The sequence below is a fragment of the Melanotaenia boesemani genome, chromosome 15 (genome assembly GCF_017639745.1).
Source record: "Melanotaenia boesemani isolate fMelBoe1 chromosome 15, fMelBoe1.pri, whole genome shotgun sequence".
In the NCBI taxonomy this organism is placed as follows: domain Eukaryota; kingdom Metazoa; phylum Chordata; class Actinopteri; order Atheriniformes; family Melanotaeniidae; genus Melanotaenia; species Melanotaenia boesemani.
This window is the reverse complement of record NC_055696.1, coordinates 9,660,910-9,676,743: the sequence shown is the minus strand read 5'-3', so window position 1 is coordinate 9,676,743 and position 15,834 is coordinate 9,660,910. Positions and strand designations below refer to the sequence as shown.

Sequence of the window (15,834 nt, the reverse complement as noted above, 5' to 3'; positions counted from 1 at the left end):
GTTCAGGCAGGTGCAAAATTTACCATATTGAGATTAATCAGAATAAGATGTAATTTTTTGATCCCAGACTGGGATATTGTTGAATAAATTAATAAATTAACATCCAGAGAGAAGAATGTTGGGCCTAAATCTTGGGTGATTTTGGCAGCTTCGCACAAGTTTGAGTGTGAATCAGATGTGTTGGAGCAGGGAAACTTCTAAAACCTGCAGGACATCAGCCCTCAGGACCAGCGTTGAGGATCCTGAAGGTAACTCAACCTCTTAAAATTACATAAAAATTCAAAATCAGTATGACAGCACATATGTAAACTTTAGCAAGTACCCCATCTTTTTAGTTTGGAACTCAAGCAAACTTTAATAGGTGATGGTATTATTAATATTTTACCAATACAGTTTAAGCCTTTTTACATTTATATGACATAAACTGTACAAAAGACAGCAGTCTTTGACCAGGCCATTTAGGTTAAATCCGTCAATGCCTGTTTGTGGCATTGGTTTGTGCAACTTCCGGAAATATGAGTTTATTTTATTCTCAAACCGGAAGTTATGCAGCCACTGTGACTCAGTAACTTCACAATAGTCTGCAGCTCAAGGTTGCCAATGCCATACGGCACATCAATTGTCTGGATTTTTTTTGACGTCTGCTTAAATGCGACAGTAGTTAATGATGGTAATCAGCCCGTTGTTCAGGTTAGCGGTGTGACAGTCAGTAAAGCTAGCCGGCTAGCAACCTTAAATGGGTTTTCGAGTTAAAAGATGATTGCTTCACTCTCAAGAGGAAGTTTGCTGGACGAGGTTCTTCATGGGGGCTACAACGAGGTAACGTATACTTAGCGTTATTATGATTTCAAAGTTTGGTAAGCTATAAATGACCAAGCGGAAGATAGTAAAATTTTTCTGATTAGAAACAAGTGGGAGGATAAAGGGTCGTAACGATTGTTAGAAATGACCATTTTTAAGTATTTTCTCCAGCAAAGTTAACCTCAATTGCATCTCGCAGACGTTAATTTGTTTGGACCAAAAGACAAAACTGACGAGCTGCAACAATGAGGTGAACGAGGCTCCCATAACGTTTAATGAATAGTTGTGGGGACACCACATTGCTCTAGGGTGATGTAACTCAAGAAGCAAGACAAATAGGGTAAAATATATTTATTTATTTTTCTTATTTTTTTCTGTTGTGTACAAAATGCGTGCTTCTTTGTGGCGTATCCCGGACAACGAGCTGTCACGTGACACACCGGTAAAACGTGAACTATAGATTACAAGTGAGAGCGATGAACAGTGTTTTGGGGGTGAAAATAAAATAAATAACTTAAATGGATATAGAAAGTTATATTCTAAATAGCTTACGAGACAATTAGCTGACCCTGCCCCCTCTCTTCTGTCCCAACATAGTAAACAAAGGCTGTCATTTGTCTGACCTTTTTATGTGGCCCCCATCACTAAGTCCTGCATTTTTGTATGTTTGTCTCTGGTTTGTTGGATTTGTGCATCTGATTGATGACTTGCAGCAGCAGCTGGCTGCGTATGTTACCTGGGTGAACTCTCAGCTGAAGAGGAAACCAGGCTTGAAGCCTATCTTGGACCTCAGGCATGATCTGCAGGATGGAGTTGTGCTCGTACAACTAATAGAGATAGTTGGTAAATACACACATGCACAGTTCACAATCAGAGGTGAAATACACAGGATAGTTACTCAGGAAGACGGGTGGGAACAAAAATATTTGGAATGAATTAATTTATGAGTGGAAACATTTTATAGTCATCAGTTTATACTTTATTATGTGGCTGATCATTATTTTGCCAGTTGATTCATTTTAAATTACATTTTAATTTTCAGTTAAGTTTGCCAGAGACATTTTCCTTCCAGTTTGCATTCTGATGAAAGAAAATACAGTTGTAGTATAAAATTCTTCAAATTCAGTATGCTTGTACAATACACTTGTATATCTTTGCTAATTTTCTCCCCCTTTCTTTAATTTAATTTTGTTTGGCAGCTGGGGAGGTGTTAGAGAGAGTGTATGTGCCTCCACAAAGCAAAGAGGAAAGCCAGAAGAATGTGGAGGAAGTCTTGCAGTTCATTTCCTCCAGACACATCTGCATGCCACACATATCCGCAAGAGGTAAACCACAAACATTTCTGAGTTTTACACTCTGTTTCTCTTTATTCAGGTGTCCCTTACATTGTTTGGCTGCTGAACCTGAATACACAGCTTAGTCACAGCATTTAAACTACTGATTGGTGAAGTCAGCAACATCTCTTCATTGTGCTCAGGCTTCAGTTCAATAGAATCTCTGCAGGATGTACCAGAGGAAAAAATATGCACACAGGCCCCACCCAGTAAACCGCAGGACCCAAACAATCTGCAGCTAAACGGAGTAATTTTTTATTTTTGAGGTACAATAAGTTTACTTGTTGTGCAAGCAAAACCTTTATAACAGTTTATATTTCATCAAATTAAGATATTTTTCCCCCAGTGCAAGCAGTGTTTGTTTAATCGCACTAAAAATCCAACTATCTCTTCTGATTGGCATTTATGGAGACAATAAACTATAATTAATATCATTTTGTGGTCATTTAACCAGAGCACCTGTACTGAGTAAGGTGCCATCTATAAGGATATTACTGATCACCATGTGCTCATTTTCTGTTTTCAGATATTGTTGATGGTAATCTGAAATCTGTAATGAGGATAATTCTGGCGTTGGCAGCTCACTTCAAACCTTCAGCCAATCACAGGACTGTTTCTGGAAGTGGGAGGAGCTTGACGAGAACCAGTGCCAGCCACAACCCTCACTCCACTGTTGCACTAGCTCAAGGAGCTGCTGCTGCACTGGCATCAGCTCGACTGGATGCCTCTCTAGCTACACGTGCTACACGTATCCACAGGTATACCAGTCACTAATACTTTTATTGACTGTAAGCACAATCATGCACATGTGGATAAACCTCTGTAAAAATATTTCTATAATCATGTTGGTTGTTGTCAAGGCAGAGTCGCTTGATCGCTCAAACTCTGTTCATCTGCAGTCTGAACCAGGTTTCCTCTTACTTACTGTAGAGCCAGTTTAGCTTTTATTTATTTTCCTAAACTCCAGTGTGAGGGTGGATTTATATTGATCTAATACATAAATTGTCACTTCATTCTTAAAAAAGCAAGGATGTAATTGACAACTAAGAGCCATTTTGATCCTTGAGAAAAAGCAGATGTGTTCAGTTTTCAGTAGTTTGTCACTTTCAATGTACACCTTAATATTATACACGTTTTCCATTTCATTGGTGCTTAATACAACAAACCCTCACATACATACATGTACAAATCATCAGTTGTGGGTAGAATAGCTTAAAATTATACTCAAGTAAAGGTACTGTTACTTTAGAAAAATATTACTCAAGTACAAGTTAAAAAGTACTTCATGATAAAACTCCTCAGGTACTGAGTACATCCTGAGTAATATCAGGTATATTGTTCTTTTAAATTCAATATGAATAAATGAAATTTTAATAAATAAATGAAAACATAAATGAAGGCATCTACCACATTAAAAAAATTCCCTAGTATAGGGCACATGAGCACAGTATTGGGGGCATCTTCCCCTTCTGTCAATTATTTTTACACTAATTAAATAAACTGTATTCCAAACAGTGCTAGGCTGTCCAAAGCCAAAACTGAACTTATTACAACTTAACACAAAATCTTTTCTTAAATTAGATGTTGAGTTTTTGTAGGCTGAAATGTTGAAATGTTCTTATTTGTTGTCTGTAAGGCAAACATGGTTTAAATGTGCAGACATTAGAATGTTCTGCAGCTTCTGTATCGCCTTCCGAATCATACGCTGTTGTTTCAGCCATCTATGACATGCCCTCCTGTGTTTGTGCTCCAGGGTGCTAACTCCAGAGTCCTGCAATGGTTCAGGTACCCATGGGCACCTGACAGTACCTGAAGGGTAACCCGTAACCTGTTTTGTGGGTAAAAATGACAGAAGAATAAATTTAGTGGTTGCAGGCGGATATTTATTTAGTGTGAACGGGTCATGGGTGAGAATAGGATTTTTTCTTCTTTCTTATTTTTGTGGACATGACAAGTGTTTTACTTATCAGTTGCCGAGGACGCCTTCACTGTGAAGCCTTTCAAGAGTATTTCCAAACCTTTTGCTTAATGCGAGGCATGTTCTCACCATCCCCGCGACCAGCACAGTCAGTAAGAGAGATTTTTCTGCTTCTGGTTAGGCTACGTGCTTCAGGAATGAAAAATCACAGCTGAAACCAAGGATAGGATATGTTGTTTATGCAGCAAGCTCCCAATCAAATGAATAATGCCCCCAAGTGGCAAAATAACAGACTATGCGGAAGGTAGTCTAGTGGTTCCGTGAAATATTATACAAGTTAAAAAAATGTTAAGAGGAAATTTTGCTTAAAATAAAACTTCAATATATTTACAGTGTTGTTGTCGTTTCATTTTTTTTACCGTAAATTGAAACAACAACAAAACAACACTATCACAGTAAATATAAAAATGGGTTCCGGCAGGCGTGGGTTGGTAAAGTTGGACCTGTGAAAGACTCGGGCTCACTCTTCTCCTGTGTGGAACCAGCGCCAAACTGCCATGTGACTGTCTGGCTACATCTGATTGGTTGTGCAGAATCAAACATAACTAGTAACGTTTGACGTAGCAACTAGATTAATTTGATTTGTAAAACGGTCAAGCGGAAGTCAAAATAAAACAAATGGCTTGTGTATTAGCACATGACCAAAAAATAAAAGTAACAACCCAAATGTGTTCCATTGTAACAGAGTAGAGGTAGTGTTTCTTCTTTCTAAATAGACTTGAGTAAAAATAAAAAATGTTTTATTAAAAATTACCTAAGTAAATGTAACGCGTTACTACCCACTTCTCCAAATCATCCATGATAAAAAAAACATCCATGTAAGATGAAGAATCGTTGCAGAGCTGTAATAACAGTTGATAACATCATTAACAGGGTGCAATATGGATGAAATGACATTAATTCTGCTGATCTGTTCCACCTACTTTTATGCTAACAATGATTAGCATTGCTTACACCTCTGTGCTTAAGAGGCTCTGACTCCTAGTTTAGCTTTGTTTTAGTAGCAGTATAGCTGAACTTGTGTTCTGGTCCTTTGGAGCAGCTGTTTGCAACTGTGTCTGATGCAAAATGACGTCTCTGCTGTCCCCTGTTGGACAAACACGGTTCATCAGTTTCCATCTTCACAGCCACTGCAATAAGGACATCTCTATTTATGTATTTATGAACAAAAAGCTGTAGCAGTTTTTGCTTATCAATTAATTATGCTTTTTTTTATCTTTCAGCAGCAGGGGTTTGGATGGGGGAAAGTGTGTGTGTGTTCGTGCCTTGGTTGAGCGGTATGAAAAAGGAGCCACAGATGAGCAGGACAACCTTCAACCTTGCAGGTAAACTGCATAAATCCAAGTTCATTATAATAATATAGGTTTGTTGGAATTACAGTGACATCTTTCTCCTTTTAACGTGAGGTTATGAACCTATCTTTGAAACTAACTTGCTTTTGAAAAATGCTTGGAGGAAGAAAAAAAAAAAAAACACGTGGGCAAGCGGTCAAAGGGGGAGAGAGGGGGCAAGGGGATTATGTGTGAGACAATGGAGAGACAATGAACATTGCACTGACACAGGAGTAGCGTCTGCTGTTGGCTTCAGCCCCAGTAATCCCTGAGGCTGGAGGTCTTTGAGCTGAGGCAATAAAAGTGCAAGAGAATAATGAAAGCTGCCACTGTGTAGTAACATGGTGATAGTTGGAGGGGAAATGTTATATGTAAGGTCGCATCATAAGACAGAAACTGCCACAGTTTATTAAAAGTCAAGTTTGAGTGGATTGAAACAAAAGGTAACTAAGGTGAAGTCTAAGGGTTGCAGTGGAAAAATAAGCATGTTGAACATTACTAATAAATGTGTGGTGAAACCCTTACAAGCCTGAGCAAAGGGGTGTATCACAGAGTCATTTCAACACAGCCAAGCCTTCCTTGTGTTAGCTGGCTTGACAAAATCTAAGGGTGCATTCACACCAGCCTTTTTTGATTCCATTTGCTTGAAAGTTGCCTTCGGTTGGGGTATGGTGAATGAGCAAACGAATTTAACTCGGTCTGCCTACAAATGCTGGTCTTGGTCCTCTTCAAGCAGACCAAATGCAAGAAGCAGACTACAAAACAAAGTTCATCATGAGTAAATACAACTAAAACATAAGTGTGTGTGGGACTGTAGGCGGTTCTGGCTCGTGGTCAGATGTGAAAGAATTCAGGAAAAGTTGTGATAGAATTCTGATCAACGCACGTCTCCTAGGATCTGATGCAGCTTCATATTTAGCTGCTATGCTATGTATGCATTAACCAAAAGATGAACAAGTTTTCTCCTTTGTAGTGTCTTGTTTTCTTTGATAACTCTCTGTGCAGCGCCACCTCTGGCGGAGAAGGTTTGATTAATTGGATTAGTTAACTGTAAACACTCTTATTCCAGAAGGACAATGCAACCCCCAAATAAACCAAGTCCCCAAGTCTAGCGAAGCAGGTCATAGGTATTATGAAGGTGGTTATGTTTTTTTTTTTTTTCTTGTTCTCATGCACTTTCCTCTTTACTCACAAATCAGACATTTTCCACCATTTAATGCTTCTTTTCCCACAGATTCACCAATCACCCAACAGTTCGTCAACAGTTTGAATCCATGAATTTGAAATGGTTTGAGGCAAATATCCTTACTAACATACGCTCAAATGTAAATATCAATACACAGATCATCGTCTTTTGGGTCTGTTGCTTAGTAGAACTAAGAATAGACGTGTGAGATTAAGGTCAACTGAAATTTTTTTATGCAAAGCATTTTACATCAGAATGTACCACATAATAATGTGAAGAGGAGACTCCCCACTTCGTAGCAAATTCTTCTGTATTAAAAACTGCCTCCAGTCGTCATGAATTCTTTCTTTTTTTCACACTTTTTCCACACAGAACATTACTTTCTGTGGTTTATTAGTGTGTATTTGTATCTTGCTGCCTGACAGAGCATATGACCGTGGTCTTAGCACTCCAAGCATTATCCTGCTGTGTGTTGATTCAAAGACATCTGAGCAAACCACAAACGATGGAGAAAAAGAAATAATCTCTCTTTATCTTTTCCAGTCACATGTCTAGTTTAAAGTTATGTTCCCTGGTGAGATTTTTTTTCCCCCAAACACCATTGTTTGTGTGTGTTTTAATCACTTATTTATGACGGGGTTTTTTTCTTTTTTTTATATATATTTGAGTTTTCTATTAAGCTGTGTAATAACATCTTGATGCAGCTTTTGCATATGTCATTTAAGTGAGAGAAACAAATTGATGTCGGCTGCTTTGGTTGCCACGGTAACTGTTTGCCAGCTTGAAGGCGAAGGGCGGGGTTTGTGAGCACAAGCAAAATTGCAAAATTTCATGAGTGTATGCTGGAGATACACAAAGTGGAACGTAGGTTCTTTGCAGGCTAAACCACCTGTGGTCCATTATGGGGGGGATGCAGATTAAATGGTAAGATGAAATACTCTTTGGCCATGTGGGTGCATGTTGAGTCTTTAGTGTATTTTGGTTTATGATTGTTTTGCTATAATCGCTATAGTTTTGTAAAACTTAAATGCAGTAAGCGGAGAAGCTTTGTTCCGTATGGGCTTTGCTCATGTGATGCTTTTTTTTGTTGGTTCCCTTCTTTCCTTTTTTACAATAAATCCATTCAGTCATGAGACAGAATGTCAATAAATGCATTTGTAGTTGCAAAGATTTTTCAGACATTTATATTTTAACAGTTTCCATCAATGTTTTGTCAGTTGTAAATGTTTTTATCTCCTGTCACCACTGAAAGAGCTGACAGGGCATCTTTTGGGGATGTTTTGAAGCCAAAAACAGAAAGAAAATCAGGGGCCAACACAACAGAAATCAAGTCATTATTAAATGGAGTAGTTTTTGCCTTTTACACAGTCCTCTTAGAGCAAACAGGAGACAGGACATGATGCAAGGAGGACATTGTGGAAATCAGTTTTGTGTAAAAGATGGAGCTGGATGTTTATGCAGATGGTAAAGTAATACCATGACTTCCCAACTACGATCTGCTCTACATTTTTTATTAACTTTTTTGGATATTAACTTAGTCTGGGGAGCTGACCACATCTGGTCCAGCTGATTTAGACGTTTGCTATAACCTGTGGGTTATAGCAAACGTGGTTATCAGGTTGGGAAAGGTATGGCCAGAATACAAGGAAAACCTTCTTTTGACCTTCTGAATTGGCAGCTTTAAAAGTTTCAGTCTGAGAGCTGATTTGACTGTGGTTGTAGTTACTGGTTGCAGCAGCATATTAATTTTTAGGGGACAACAAAAATGTTCAATAACGATGAGTCTTGTTTAATCATTCTGTTACAAAACATCCACACTTGTCTGATTTTGTTTTATAATTTTGCCTCTTCGATTGAATGCCTTTAATGTGAAGCTGTAGCCATATTAAATGTATGAATAAGATTTAATTAGATAAAGTGGGTTTCTTTTTTTCTGAGAGCTTTTTTTTAAAAATCTTACATCACTGTGCCAGTTTTCATTTATAAATTACAAATAAAAAAAAAAATAAAAAACTTTTGCTTTTAAATTATTATGTAGTAGCACACTGTGTTAGTCTGCATGTTTCTTGTTGAGTTTTTTTCCCTATAAATAATGCTTTTATCGAATAAATAAATTAACTGTTTGGTCTTCCCCAAGCCTCAGCTTCGTCAGTCCAGTGTCGTCCCCTAGAGCTCTGCCGAGCAGCCACTCAGACATACCGGTGAAGGACTGTCAGCAACCTGAGAGCGGCGGTACATGACGTTAAGTTTCTCTTTAAACATCAAAGCTTTGTCCTCTGGCTTGTGTTACAGTGTAACATGTGTTTAAATCTGTGTACATGTGGCAGAGTCATGTCATGTTGGAATAGAGACGGCGTGGGAGGATTCTCTAAGAGACACTTTGGAGAAGGAGGTGCAGGAGACGCGTGAAATGGTGTCTGCTTTACAGGTATAGGCATACTGGGGTTAGGTTTTGATTCTGCTGACTGTCTGTGTGTAGATTATTTATCTTTTTGATCTTTATCCTGAAATTTATACTTGTTGCAAGACACTTGTTTTTGTAGGTATTGTTAGGGCAGTGGAATTAATTACAACTATTACAGCATTTATTCTGCACATTTGAAAATGACTCCCAAGTTATTTGGCTCTCCTTGTGTATTCAACATACAATTATGATGCATGCTAATGCTGGGGTGTTTGACTTTGTAACCAAATCACTGATGTTAATGTCAGTCTATACTCATCCAAGTTGTTTTCAGAAATAAGGGAAATTGAGTTCTTTGAGAAACGGCTTTTGGCTGTTGTACATTGCAACCAGAGGGGCTACAATTGTTAATTTTTTTTTAAAAATAACATTATGAAAAATGCTTGATTACAAATTTAAATGTTAAAATGGATGCACATTTAAAACTCTGAAGTTTTTTACCAACACATATACAGGCTTGTTCGCTCACTGTTTTTAAAAAACACTCATACTCCCTGGCCTTCAACCCAAAATGAGATGTGACTGTGATTTTTATTTGTTTCATATTACTTCTATTGCTATTTTATCTTGTGTTTTTTGCTATATTTTAACTTCAGGCTGTCTTCTATTAGTTCTATATTTCACATTGGTCAATATTTTTGTTTTTAAAGTTTTGGTATTTTGATACAGTTAACCTGTACAGTGTAATTGTTATGATTATACAGAAGCATCTAAGTGCAGAAATTATTTCGGGTCAGGTTATGTAATATTTATTACAGACTTAAATATTGGATGAAGAGCTTGTAGTCAAATAAAAAAAATATCCATACTCATATGGAAGCATGTTGAGTTAGAGCTCTCCTCAAGAGCTTTTGACATCTGTCTTTAAGTCCTGAAGCCCATCATTTTCAACCTTCTGGCCAAACTGAGCACCATAAATGGAAAGAGTCAGAGCACAGCAAAGCACTGCAAAGACCACCATTTAGCTCCAGGCAGTAATGCCTCTGGTTTGACCATATTTTTGGAAAGGAGGGTGTTATTCTGCTTCTTTTCAGGTGTCCAACCTGATGGGATGCTATGAAATTTCTTAAACATTTTTTCAAGCTGTTTAAATTCACTTCCATACACCAGACACACACCTGCATGGTCAGATCATAAGACATCCTGCTTATAAATCTGTCTACCAACTAATTCTTGTAGTGGTCACAGGTGCTGAACTTGGTGACGTCACTGGAAACTAAGCCCTGGTGTCACATGTTGCTCTGTGTTTTTGCAGGCACTGTTACTGCAAGGTTCCCTCCCTGAGGATGGACAGGATTTGTCTCAGACTTTGGACCCAAACAATGCTGAGCAGCAGCTGGTAGTTTTACGTTTTTCAAATAGTTTCTCTTTGTTTCATTCCATTTTCTCTCTCTCTCTGTCCCTCTGTTCTTTAACTCCTTTTGTTCAGCACAGATCACATTGCATTCTCTTAGCGTTGGGGTTGTGTGTGTGTGTGTGTATATGTCAGAAAGTGACACGGGTATCAGTTTCCCTTTATTTTCACTCTATTGCTGCTCTCACACACCTCTTCTTACACGTTTTCCAGGTAGTTACTCGCAGTCGTCTGGATCAAAGTATGGGGGAAGTCCGGGAGCTGAAGGTATAAACGTATAATTTATGTTATCTGCATCAGGTTTTCTTCTTCTGCTGTTTTATTGCTGAGAGTAAACTTCTGGAAATCCCTCTGTGATTAATGGTTAATTCATTGTTTTCATCAGCGGGAACTGTTGCGCTGTAAGCAAGATATCAGAAACCTGCAGGGAGTCAAGGTAAGAAAAAGCTAGTGCTGCATTGTTGTTGGATTGTCAAGAATTTGCCATCTTAACTTCCTGGTGATTTGTCAATGTGCAGGACGCCCAGCAGCAAAGGCTGTGTACTCAAGAAGCATCGATACTGCAGATGAAGCAAGAGCTTCTCAGAGCCAGCATGACGAGGGATGACCTCAACAACCAGAATGTACAAAATATATTCAGCTCCTCTGTAGATTCAGTCATTTTATTGTTCAAGTGAATGTTTGTTTATTGTTTAAACAGTGAACTGAAAATTATTTACAAACAATTAGTTACAGTTTTTCTATATTTGAAATGTGTGACATCTTTTGTGATAACTTGCTGCAGGCAGAGCTGCAGTGGAAGCTTGAGGAATGCAACCAGCTGTGGGGTGAATGCAAGGTGACAAGTTTAATTCAGCATTTTCCTGCAACTTAGTTTAATCATTATAACTTTGTCACACTGAGTCTGATCTATTTTCTTTGGATGGTTGCTTGCAGAAGGACGTCGGACAAAAGGACAAGCAACTTCAACTGTTAAAACACAAACTTGAAGAAAGCCAAAAACTCCAGGTATGTCATCGGTTTTGTGGATTTCAGAGGTAAATTATAAAGGGTTCACAATGTAGGCTGTGACAAATGAAAAGCTGCTCAAGACCTCACTTCTTTAATACCTCCTGTTCTTATTATTAGCATGTGTTTTAAAAAAAAATAAGTGTGTGTCCTTTGACAGACTGAACTGCAAAGAAAGCTAGAGCATAAAAATGGCATGCTGCAGGATCTAATGAGGAAGAACCTGCAACAGGTAACAGCTTTCATGTGCTTTCGTTTTTCCATTCTGTACTGAATTCAGTTTATTATACATTATATTACTTTCACTTATCTTTTCCGTCTTTCTCAGATCCCCACCAGCCCAGAAAACAATGGATATACTTACTCTGGAAATTCAGCTCCCTTAATGTCAGGGGTAAGTATAGTTTCTATTGATGGGGGTGCTCAGTCAAAGGGCTTATTGCTGTTTTACAACTTGAAACCCAAGAAACCTCCCTTCTGTCTTTTATGCTTGTGACCATGACAATACATGAAATGAATATCCGTATATAAAAATGTAAGACAACACGAGGTTACACCTAATGTTTGACAAAGTAAAACCCCAACTCCAAAACAAGCTGGGACAAATAAAAACAGAATGCAATGATAACCTATATTTTTATTCAAAATACTGCATGGAAAACATAAAAAATGTTTAAATGTAACATTTTAGTTGTGTATTAAAATATATGCTCAACCTGAATTGGATGGGAGCGACATGTCTCAAGCAAGTTGAGGTCAGGAAAACAAAAGTTCACAAAGTAACTGGTATTCAAGAAAAACAATTAGAGGAACGTGTTGCAACTAACTGAGCTGATTAGCAACATTTACATTATTTGGTTTAAGAAAGAGCACCTTAGAGAGGCAGAGTCTCTCTGACATAAAAATGGAAAAAAGGTTCAGCAATCTGCAAAAAACTGCCTACAAATTCAGAATAAGGGTTCTCTATTGTAAAATTGCAAAGACTGTGTGCAAGAACACAGCTGTAAATCGCTGCTGGATGCCAATGATATGATTCTGTCATGTAAATCACTGCATGGGCTCAGGAACATTGATCATTGTCTGTGACTACACTTCAACATGCAATCCACAAAAGCAGGTCATAGCTCTCTCATGCAAAGAAAAAGTCATATTTGAACATGATCTGAAAAGCACTTTTGTCTTTTTTTTTTTAGCCAGAACTTATTTAAAATGGACAGGGACAAAGTAACAAATGAAAACATTACATAAATAAACATTACATAGATCAGACTGAATGTTGAAAATTAGAAACTTTACTATATTTTTTAAATGCTTTTCATTACATTGTAAAATGTCTAAAGTATCATGTTCCAAAACTTGCCCCGCAGGTTTTCTCATATGAATCTTGGGAACCTACATTTGTTATTATTTATAATTATTGTGTATAAAATATCAATTTCTGGGATTTGTAAATCATTGCATTCTTTTTCTTTTTCTTCTTTTTTTATTTTTAACATCATTCCAACCCCTTTGGAATTGGGATTTTATGTTTTTGTTTTCAACATGGTTTCTGTTTGTATATTCTGACAGCAGGCAGAGGAGGTTCAGTTGCTCAGAGATTCGCTGAGAAGTCTGAGGAACAACTTCAGAGACCATGACCCACAACAACATACACTGGACACCCTGGAGCAGGGAATCGTGTCACTCATCGACAGACTGCATGTTCTGCATACACACAGGGTATGAATGTTTTACAGCACATCTGACTCTTAACTGTTTCAGTCTGTTATTTGTTGTTTTTGTTTCTTAAGTCTGAGCCAAACTAAAACAACTGAGGTCTTTGTGGTTTTTTTGGAATAACAGCCACAGCTGTTTGGTGTCACATGAACTGGTTATTTAGGCTGCTGTGTTACTGAAATTAGTAATTAGGACTTTTCGAGAGATTTAAATGATAACCTGACTTGGGGAGTGATCAGCTGATGATCAATTTAAAATCACATGTGCACACAAATGAAAGAGTGCAACACAAAGTGGATTTACTATAACTTTTGCTCAGATATTTTTGGAAAAGTATAGCAATTTAAATACATGAGTAGTTGTCGACATTTTTTTTTTTTAATGTATTCAGGGAAGGGGTAAATCTCCAAGACGCAAACACACAGACTTGGACTCCTGCCCTTCCACAAGTAAAAATATGCCCAATAACACATGCATAAATCCACAGTTTTTTTTTTTTAACTTTTATTAAACAAATATGTGTTTGTTGTTCCTTACAGAGAACTCTCAGTCCCACAGTGGTTCCCCTTCATCCACTAAAATCCTGTATTTTACTGGAAAATCCCCAACACCCTCCATGATCAATATACAGAAGAGGTAAGTGTGTGTGTGTTGAGGTCTTTTCTTCCTCAAACATAGATGATCTATTCTGCTATGTTCAATGCTGAAGCTGATGTTTCTTAGACATTGATATAGGCTACTAGATAGAACATACAGTAAACAAAATAATGTTAAAAGACATGAAATATCAAGATGAGTAAACATCTTACAGGCTGGGTGAGGTCACACTCAAGGATGTTAAGGCAGCTGTTGAGCGAGATGGAAACTTCAGGTACCACTTCAAAGCTCTGGACCCGGAGTTTGGCACTGTGAAAGAGGAGGTAAGAGAAACATGTAGAGAGTGTCTAAACATACAATAGTGAGGGTTTTTTTTAGGGCAACATGAAGCACTAACAGATTTAGCTCTGCACTTTAAAAGATGTGACACAAAACCAGTAGTCTGTTGTGTAATAAAGTGGATTCTAATGGTCATGTTATGAGATTAGTTAACCACGCGTTCATGCATAAAAATAACGTTTTTATGTTTGTGCAGGTATTCCTGGATGGAGCAATTGTTCCAGGCTGGGAGGGAAAAATTGTGGCCTGGCTAGAAGAGGACCATGGGGAGCAGAGGTAACAATATGTTCACCTTGTTTCTCTCACTTCATCTTGCTGACTCGGGGATTAAGAACTCAACTTTATTTTTTTTTTTCTCTCAGGCCAGTGTAGGTTCAAACTGTGGACCCATCTTTTTCTCTTTGTTCCTGGTTACTCTGATCCCAGAGGTACATCGAACCTGTTCAGAATAAGGGCACTAGCACATGTCTTGCAGACTGGACTTCCTAGCACGATACTAAAGGAACAGAGAGATTTAGGTTCAGCTGGTACTAAACTGGACTAGTAACCCTGATCACTCTGGATGCTCTGCAAGATGCCTAGAAAAGGATATAAATCAGTGCCTTATCAAGCTAAGCTTTTTCCATCATGTTCTTTGTATTGCCGGGCTGTAGCTCAAGCAAACTGGACTTAGTAGTCTGGACCACTATTGTGAAATAACTTTATCAAAAACCACAGTAGTGTTGTTGTGCCTCTAGTTGAGGCAAAGTGTTTGCACTGGGAAGTAGAAAAATATCATTTTCAGTGTTTAGTGTTACTTCTTGTGTATCAGCTTCAGAACATACACATCCAGATTGCATGTTGCAGATGCGTTTTTCATTGTTCTTTAGTTAGGTACATTAGTTTTTTTTATGTTGAATGTGAAGTGAATGCACAATGTTACTTACTTTAACAAAAAAAAAACAGCTGAATAGGTCCTAAATCCACATGTAGGGTTTAATGTCTGTAGCACACCAGCACACATGTAGACATGCTGAAACTGAACTACTGTTAGTGTACAGAAGTGTTACTGGAACTAATATGTTAATGTAGAAAAGGTTTAACAAATGGCACTCTTTTCTTTTGTTTTTTTTCTTAACTATGAAGTTATTTTGTAGATTTTTTTCACTAGATCTCTAATTATTTGCAAAAATAAAAATATATTTTGCATTAATGAATCTCACTTGTTTTAAAAAGAGATTATTGAGAGCAAACACCTTTGCTTCTGTTAAAAAAATGCTGTGGAAGACTTTTATGTTAAAGCTCTGAAAGAAGTTTTTGTTCTTCAGCAGTTAACCATCCTGTTATTTATGATGTATGTGCATATGTCTAGACTTAAACTGGCTGCCACATAACGTGTTTCACTTTGTTTCTATTCTCACTCTTTAGATCAAAGTGCCTTTATTAACAAGCCAACAGAAAAATGTCAGTCTAGTTATGAAATTCTATATTCTGTAAAATGCACAGTTTGCAGGTGAGATGGTTATTGTGCAGCTTTGTTTACTGTATTTTTTATGGATGCTGTGTGTTGTTAAATAATTATTGAAAATAGCTTTTGTTAAATGTTACAAAAACATATTTTTAAATAAAACCTGAGTTTGTTTCTAATAAGATGTCAGTGTTAAACATTTTTATGTTGCACGAGTGTCTATTATTGAATATTTTTCCACTCATGAAAAACACTTATCCCAATTGTATTATAGGACTG

At 37.5% G+C, this 15,834-nt stretch overlaps 1 protein-coding gene across 3 annotated transcripts; it reads left to right on the top strand.

Moving 5' to 3' along the window:
* The first annotated feature begins 550 nt into the window (after positions 1-550).
* On the top strand, positions 551-15,824 carry LOC121654151 (dixin-like). Of its 3 annotated transcripts, none has more exons than XM_042008118.1 (21): positions 551-819; positions 1,518-1,644; positions 2,001-2,126; positions 2,662-2,893; positions 5,337-5,438; positions 8,768-8,862; positions 8,958-9,058; positions 10,350-10,433; positions 10,662-10,715; positions 10,834-10,884; positions 10,967-11,071; positions 11,233-11,286; positions 11,385-11,456; positions 11,617-11,688; positions 11,785-11,850; positions 13,026-13,175; positions 13,564-13,621; positions 13,712-13,808; positions 13,984-14,092; positions 14,305-14,384; positions 14,471-15,824. In XM_042008118.1, the coding sequence occupies exons 1-21, from the start codon at positions 757-759 to the stop codon at positions 14,478-14,480; spliced, it is 1,908 nt and encodes a 635-aa protein (XP_041864052.1). In that variant the 5' UTR covers positions 551-756; the 3' UTR covers positions 14,481-15,824. The 3 variants fall into 3 exon arrangements, with proteins under 3 accessions (XP_041864052.1, XP_041864051.1, XP_041864050.1); XM_042008117.1 differs by having other exon boundaries at positions 1,515-1,644; positions 5,340-5,438; XM_042008116.1 differs by having other exon boundaries at positions 1,515-1,644; positions 14,471-15,823.
* The last annotated feature ends 10 nt before the right edge of the window (positions 15,825-15,834 follow it).

Bases quoted from the DNA above. Each gene is read 5' to 3' on its own strand.
- LOC121654151 (XM_042008116.1), top strand. From the start codon at position 757: ATGATTGCTTCACTCTCAAGAGGAAGTTTGCTGGACGAGGTTCTTCAT. The intron at 2,894-5,336 runs GTATACCAGTCA...TTTATCTTTCAG, and splicing joins CGTGCTACACGTATCCACAG to CAGCAGGGGTTTGGATGGGG. The intron at 5,439-8,767 runs GTAAACTGCATA...GTCTTCCCCAAG, and splicing joins GACAACCTTCAACCTTGCAG to CCTCAGCTTCGTCAGTCCAG.